We start from the raw sequence: 8,582 nt of genomic DNA on the forward strand, positions 1-8,582 counted from the left end.
CACCTAAAAAAACTCAAACACCCACTTGAAAAACAAGATCATTTGATGAAAATCTTCATATAAAAACTACATTAATTTAAACATATCTTTTAACGTGTGAAAATTTAAATATAGTGATAGAAATTATGTGCAAGTTATAGTTGTAGGATAGGTATTACCGTGGGAATAAGTTTTTTTTTTTTTGTCGCTATTCGGACTCAACTTTTTTATTTGTAACCCAACACACTATTTACACCCACTCTCAATTTAAAAAGTTTAAAAACTTATTAGTACACCCACTATTTTTTCCAAAAACACCCTTACTAAAACTCAACAAACCAACGTAACATATTTCTGCTATTTATACCCAACAACACACTTAACACCCAACGCCAATACCTTATCACCCACCACCCATTGCCCTTTGCATAAAAAAATTTATTTTTGGACTGCAACAGTTTGAATCATAATTAATTAATGTTGAACTTGAACACAAAGGAGAGAGTTTTGAAATTTTTTTTTTCGAATTGTTTTATATTATTGTAGTCGAGAAATTATTCAACAATAACCAAGTATATTATCATAGTGGTCAATGACCAAATTAACAACACTAAGCTGCAAATTACACCATCAAAAGCAATAGTAAAACGTCTTAAAAATAAGCACCAACTCTTATCCCTTCAAAGCTACACCAATAGTGCGATAAAAATACTACACTAATACTTCTTTCACTATGCACTCAATTTCCCACTCTTTTCTCACAAATAAAGAAAACCATTTACCAAAAAATATATATTTCAAATCACAAAAACCATTTTGCATAAACTTGTCTATAAAAAGAAAAGTCACCTAACACGAATGAAAGAAATTAATGTTCATTATATATATTTATCGTAATTAATTTGGTGAAAAAAAAGTGCAGCTTCTGCATTAAGAAAGTTGGAATTTCATGTAGTAGTAATTGCAGAGTGATTCTATATATGCTCAGCTGAACTGTATATAGTAAGTACATTCCCCAGAAAAATACAAAGAAAGAAAAGAAGGGGCTGCTTCCTTTGAAATTCTCCAAAACCTCCTACGAGTGAACGATATGAATCATGGCTTTTAGCCTATTGTACAATTACATCTTAACTAAGAAGAAAATGGGGATTGAAGCCATCCCAAATTGCATCATCATGACCGGTTGAACCAATAACATTCTCATGAGATTTAACAATTAACAAATACATATTAGAAATCAAAGGGTTTCACAATATCATTAGTAAACCAATGTGCAATCGTTATTACATAAATGTTGTAAAAACTCTTTTGATGCTTCCTTGACCCAAAAAAGATCATCATAAATGTACATATATTTTGTAGCGTCCAAGTCAGGGGTCTCTCCATCAATAGCTTCACTCATTATAAAATTCACATCGAATTCTTCACTCACTACTACCCGCCTCAATACGTAATTATTTCTAAACTTTCCTAAAATATGCAAACGCTGTATATCAACTTTACATACATGAGAGAACCATTCATTAATCTTGTTATTAGTTGAGGCTGATCTAGAAAGCAAGAAAATTGAATGTGCAGCTGCACCCAACTTACTGTTGCCATAATATTTTAAGTAGACGATGGGAACATGGTCGCAGGTCAAAGTCGTACATCCCGATGCATCAATATGATAAACTATCAAGAAAGATAAATTTAAATCAAATTTCCTATGTTTATTTTCTTGAAATCATGCCAAGGGATGACTATATAAAATGGAGTACAAAAACTTGAAATCAAAAAAGGTAGAGATTACCATTGAGTCTACCCCCGGTACGAGGATCAGCCAATGCTGCTTGTAGTAGAGCTAATTCAGCCAACTCTTGCCCATCCGTTACACTCATGTTGGATCTGTACTCGTCATGCAAAAAAGGGAGGACATGTCTTGCACCACTACCAAGTGCTTCGGGTCGATCCTCAATTAGATAGAGCTTGCGATTATCATAATTCTCAAGAATATATACTATTGGCACCTGCACGCATCCAACAAACAATAAATAAATAAATAAATAAATAAAGTAAAACTTTTAATGTATGCAAGATTTCATTACCTTATTTTCTACAGCAACAAAAAAATGTCCGGTGTTCCAAATCTTATTTGTTTCAAAAAATTTGAACGCATGTTGAGCTGCCTCCCCAACTGTGGTGGTCTTATTATGCTTGACCTGTGTTATTAAATCACTAGATATAAAATACTTATTAACATGCATGCATATATGGAAAAAAAAACATGTGTATATACAAAACCCTTACCAAATCTTTTAAATCCTCCAACAATCGAACACATCTTTTGAAGCTTCCCGCCAACGTCATGAAAATATGATTACCTATTTCACAAAATTTTTCATGCGTATCTGAAACTGAAAACATCACAAAGTTAGGAAATAAATCCTATATATTTGGGTTCTTGGAACGTAAAGTTAGCAAATACGTACCTATATCTTTGGTATCTCGATTTGTTCCTCTCGAATCAACACCCACGATAATTTCATTAGTGGCCACAAAAAATACGAGGATTGTAGTTCCTACAACGTCATCTCCTGGCTATTAAACAAAGAAAATAATAATATTAAAAAAATATTAAACGAATCCAGGAAAAAAACAAATGAAAAAAGAAAAGAAAAAAGTCAGGTTCTAAAATAGCACGAAGGAGAAAATTAGGCTTATTACCTGGGCTGTAAGTTGAGATTGGCAATTCTTCTCTTGTTCTTGTAGTGGAGGTGACATTTTCTCTAACTCAGCTGCTAAAAGCGGTCTTGGTGGCACACTTTTTATTTCAAATTGCTTGTCTATGACATAGTTTGTTTGGGCTGCTGCTGAAACAGATTTCTCCTCTTTAAATGTAACAAATCCAAAGCACCGATATTGTAAAATAAGAAAATTATGTTATCCAGAAAATGAAATCGAATTTATCTATTAATTAAATTGTTGATCAATGCTTGAGTATACATAATTAATAATACCAAAATGCTTTTTATAAAAGTTTTCATACCAGAGTGCACTAAAGGAGTAAGTCCTCCTACAAAGACTTTGCGTTTGAGTTGTTCATCAGAATTAGAATGAATCTGGTGTGCTCCCTGCTTCACTTTCCGATACCCTTCCTCACCATGTGCATAAAAGCACTTAGCTCCTCTGATACTTCTCTTGTCGAAGAATTTACAAATCTCTCCCTTGGTGCTTGAGTGAATAATTCTAGCATTCCCAGACAGTAGAAACTTGAGCACATATAAAGAGTATAGACATAAACGTGCAAGGCGCAAGCATTCTCACACCACACACACAAACTCATATATATCACACAAGTTTGACATAACAGTGGTCACCTCACCTTTCAGTAGAGGTGTCTTCATCTGTCATGGTTAGAAGTGCTTCGCAGGTGCCTTGTGAACAAGCACAAGCAGTACATTTATGTTGATTGGGGAGAGCATTATTGACTGCACATCGAAAATGAGGAATGTGAATCAACTATACAGAATTACATTGATTGGTGCAGCTGCTTCATTATTTCCTTATACACATTTAGAAATTCAACTTACCGAGGCCAACACTGGTTGGGTTCAGCAATATGAAACACATATCTTGCGAGGTTGTCAGGTCTATAGGTCTTTGTCTACTGGTAATGTTAACAGATTTGCAGACATGTTCAAATAATGTTAGCAAATTAGCATTCAAATTTTTAATTCCTAGAGATAACTACTGAAAAGATTAACAAAATTTTACTGGATGGGAACGGTTCAATTGTTTCTTACCGCAGATTGAGAATTTCAGTATTTGCACCCCAGCTCAAAAGAAGCTCAGCACACTCCATTCTCTCATTCTTCACAGCAAAAAACAGTGGGGTTTCTTCAACTTCTGTCTTATACTGAATACCATCCGGGTCTTCCAATAGAAGGACCTGTCAATCAGGTCAAAGTCGATAACAATGACTTCCAGGACAAGTTAAAGCTGCTAGTCTATTTTTGGTTGCCAAGAGGAAGTTGATGCATTTAGAAAATTGAAAAAGTAAGCTGAAGAGAAAACATTCAATACCTGAAGTGCCTCTGAATTACCATTACCAGCAGCAATATGAAAGGCAGTTAATCCCAATTTATTCTTTTGGCTCACTCGGGCGCTATGCTTAAGAAGAAGCCATAAAATTCTGGGAGAAGGCAATCGCAATTTATTAGGGTAATGAACTATGTGCATCTGTATCTGTTTTTTGTGGGTGTATGTGTATGTTTGTGAGTTTGTGTGTGTGTGTGTGAGTGAGAGAGAGAGAGAGAGAGAGAGAGAGAGATACTTGATCTGCTGTGGACATGACAATCTCGACAATTTAAGAATCCAGTGAAGAGCAGAATTTCCTTCTGCATCAGCATCATTTACATCTATATTTGTCTTCAGAAGCAACTGAATGACAGCTTCATCTCCTAGCTATCAAATTTCAACAATTTCTTGTCACACATCACAATTTGATTCCAACGCTACATGGAGGAAGTAAATCATATACGTGGTACTTGCTCACTCAATAGTTGAAAAACAGGACTTGACTCTTGAGGCCCTGTTCAATTAGCAAATAATTTTTCATGCAATTTGGACACATTTCCTTCTGGATTGTATTCGAAGTTACAGCTATGGATTATCTATTATTAACTTTGTAGGAAACCAAACAGCCTTAACACGCGCTTATTTTATTTATTCAAGAAAAGGAACCTTTTCACTGATGAGAGCGATCAAGTCCTCAACGGAGAAATCATCGGGATTCCAAATCACATCCAACCTGAAATCACAAGACCAATGAGGCAATGATCGACATTTCTTAAGCAAATTTTCAATGTAAAGCAATTTTTGCAGTGGTGTTTATAGGGAAGACGAGCCGAAGAGGTCGTGACCCAGAGAAAACGACGTCGTTCTAATTGGTTACCTTGTGCTAGGAAGAGAGAGCTCCAGAGGTAGCTGTGCCAGAGCGTCCCCGGTCCTGAGGTCCGTACGAGCGTGTTTCTTGAGCAAAACGACGACGCACTTCACGGCGTGAGCCAACGCCGCCATGTGCAGCGCCGATTTTCCCGACTCGTCCAAATCGTTCACCAACGGCGCCGTTCCGAGCTCTCCGCCGAGTAATGAGGCGGCGCAGTCAGCCGAGTCGAAGTTACAGCAGAGGTAGAGGAGCTTCGATACACTGCTGCGGTCTAGCGATTCTGAGGAGCTTTTGGAGTCGAGTTGAAGAGCTCCATTGCTCCGAGTCCGAGTTTTGTATTTTCACTTTTCAGTGTATGGTGACTCTGGTCTTTTTCTCTATGAAGTAGACGAAGAGACAAAATTGGGAGGGAAGCGGGGCAGAGTTAGTTAGAGACTGAGAGTGGCGGATTCAGGACGATTAATTAAACTATATTGTATTTATACTTACAAGCGCAACATAGTACAATATATGATATATCCACGCCTAGTGCAGCAGGTACGTGGCTTTTGTCCCTCATGTGTAAGTCCCACATATTGGCTTTTGGTATGCCATCATCTATTTGATTTGTAACACATGCTTGACGCATGTTGAATTTTACTTTATTAATCAGTTTTTTCTTTTAAGTCAATATGTGTCTTTGCGTAATTGGCTTGTAACGAGGGATGGGTCCTTATAAATAAAAAACCAACCAAGGTCCTTGTTCTCCTTGTGTAATAATTAAATGGATAGCCATAAGCAATTAGATACTTTCAATATTAATCTTGGATTTCACAATTAACATCTCAATTTATATTAATGATATCAATTTTAGAACACCGATTTGGAGTGTTCCGGTCTTCATAGGCTGTTTCTCTTATTTTTATATTTTTTATGGCACTTGCAATAGATTAATTAGTGATACCTAAATTCAATTATCGTTGAGTAGCGGACAGCTAGCTAGCTTTGCAATTCGCATTTAGCATGGCACATGCATGCATGCATCATGCCACATGATCAACACATTAATATTGCTTCAATTATGAGTCTATGACATTAACCATACATGAATGCTCCTAATTTTAATAGTAATTACTTTCTAAAAAAAACCCATCGTGGTTGCTTTGCTGCTGGTAAGCAACTAAATATATATACACAGTTTAGTAATCTAATTCTTTTACTTAGATGTTGCAATAAATAAATCATCATCAAGTGACATTAACGATGATTATAAGGGGATCATCATTTTGTAATTTTAGTTTTACTTTATGGACAGTTTTGGAAATTTCATATTTGTGCATGATCCTTTTGGGTGTTTAGTTAGCTGGATAAGCTGAGGTCCTCGAGAGGCGGGCAATGAGCAACATTAATCCCAAACTTTGGAATCCCCAAAATACCCTCCCAACATGACTTCATTTATTTTGGAGGCACCAATACCCCGAAAATATAGCTCCTTTTGTAATATGCATGAACAAAACCAAGCGAGTACAGTGTCTGCACAAATAAAATTATTACTTTCTTCAAAATAAAATTATTAATTGGTCTTTTGATTGTTTGGATTATAGATTATACGACATAAAGTGGCAGCTGTTGTAGTCCAAGTCAAGCAATGAGGCAAAGCATTGAGTTTCCTTGTTCATGATTCGTAACCCCCCAATCCCCTCTAAAAACTTTTAAAACGTACCCACTCCCAATTGCCACCCTCCTCCATCACTCCCTCCTTTCCTTTCCCTCAAACCTTAAACAACATTAGAACAACCCCGTCCTCAATTTCTATCTCTTTCTCTCCCTCTATCCATCAAAACTCAAAAGGCCAACACAACAAGCAAGTGCAAGAATTCTATCAAAGAGTTGTGATCATCACAAAACCATTGGAAATGGGCACTTTAGTTGGGCATGTAGTACCAGGCTTTGGGTTCCTTCTCATTGGCTTATGGCACCTCTTCAATCACATCATGATGCATGCTCACCAACCCAACTCCTACACAGCTCCACCATGGTTCCCCACCTCCAAGTTCAAGTACTTGGAGCTCCTCGTGATCATAGGAGGCTCCTCTGCCTCCATTGCCATGGAACTCTTCATAAGCCCAGAGAAACATCAACCTTTTGATGATGATGGGACCATCCCCTCCAACCATCTACACAACTTTGAGCACTCTTCAATCTCCATGACTTTCTTGGTCTATGCAGCTTTTGCCATCCTTCTTGACAAAGTAGTCCCAAAAGCCCAACAGGCTTTGACCCAATTCCTTGGGGCCATAGCCTTTGCACAGCAGCTCCTCCTCTTTCACCTTCACTCTGCTGACCACATGGGCCCTGAAGGCCAATACCACATGCTTCTACAGCTTGTGGTTCTTGTTTCTCTAACCACAACCCTTATGGGAATTGGCCTCCCCAAGAGTTTCTTGGTCAGCTTTGTGAGGTCCCTCAGCATAGCTTTCCAAGGTGTTTGGCTTATGGTCATGGGGTTCATGCTTTGGACACCAGGGTTGATCCCCAAAGGTTGCTTCATGAATTTGGAAGAGGGTCACCGTGTGGTTTGGTGCCATGGCGAGGAGGCACTCCACAGAGCCAAGTCCTTAGTGAACCTTCAATTTAGTTGGTTCTTGATTGGAATAGTCATTTTTGGAGTGTCCCTCTATATGGTTTTGGTTCAATTTTATGGCGAAAAGGTTGAGTATTTTTCACTATCAAGGGAATTGAAAGATGAAGAAGAAGATGACCCAGATGGTGTTGAATCCCAAAAGAAAGAAAGTAAGCTCGGAGCCTCAAAGAGTTTTATCAATCAAATGGAAAAAACAGCCTTTGTGTCCATAGAGATGGAAAGGTAGACAGTAAAAGTGCAAGGTACATAGATATGTGATTTATTAGGAATGTATGTGTACAAATTAATTAGGTTGGTGGGAATGGGATACCATTATTTAATTAGTAGCCACATACCATTAGATATGTGAGTAGCCATAATGTTGGTTTAATTAGTTAAAACATAGATTTGTTTGGTGTGGGAAATTGTTTGGTTTTCATATATTGAATATTGGTGGGTTTTATCTTTAGGTTCAGTCTACTCTTTTGTGTTGGGTGTGCATATGAAAAGTTATTGGTGAAAGAGAGAGGCAATTTATTATATCTTCGAAATTATTAATTGTGAAAAATTTGATTTGATTATAAACTTTACCTTGTTTTTTTTATATATATTTGATTTTATCATTAGTTTATTTTTAGTGAATTCTTTATGATGTAATATTATAGGTTTAGTTTGAGAATCTCATTTCTTAAGCTCAAGCATCAATTGAAAACTTCGTGACTATGTTTTTTTTAACCCTTTTTCATAAATTACTTCTTATAAATGGGATGCCACTTATCTTTTTTACTAAAGAACATGAAATCTTGGCCAAAAAAAAAAAAGAATATGAAATAAAAATGGCTAAATATCCCATATTTATTTAAGAACTAAAAGAGCAATTGACAAAAAAAAAAAAAAAAAAACTAAGAGAAAAACTGACATTTCCAATCTAGATTGAAATGAAGAGATATTCATTGGAGTAACGAAGTTGGGCTCATTGTGCCACAATTAACTATTAAGCATGAATGATAATCTAATGACTCGAAAATTGTACATGACTACCTGGTGATGTGATTGTACGTCCATGCAAAA

General features: G+C 36.6%; 1 protein-coding gene and 1 pseudogene across 1 annotated transcript; one reads left to right on the forward strand and one right to left on the reverse strand.

The window, feature by feature from the left end:
* Positions 1-1,751: 1,751 nt before the first annotated feature.
* LOC147296042 (uncharacterized) lies at positions 1,752-5,040 on the reverse strand (annotated as a pseudogene).
* A 1,692-nt stretch (positions 5,041-6,732) lies between these two features.
* On the forward strand, positions 6,733-7,834 carry LOC147296043 (uncharacterized). The gene has a single exon (XM_086250177.1). It carries the CDS (start codon positions 6,805-6,807, stop codon positions 7,756-7,758), a length of 954 nt encoding a protein of 317 aa, XP_086106303.1. The 5' UTR covers positions 6,733-6,804; the 3' UTR covers positions 7,759-7,834.
* The last annotated feature ends 748 nt before the right edge of the window (positions 7,835-8,582 follow it).

This window comes from Dryas octopetala, chromosome 1 (assembly GCF_963921425.1).
Source record: "Dryas octopetala chromosome 1, drDryOcto1.1, whole genome shotgun sequence".
Lineage (NCBI taxonomy): Eukaryota > Viridiplantae > Streptophyta > Magnoliopsida > Rosales > Rosaceae > Dryas > Dryas octopetala.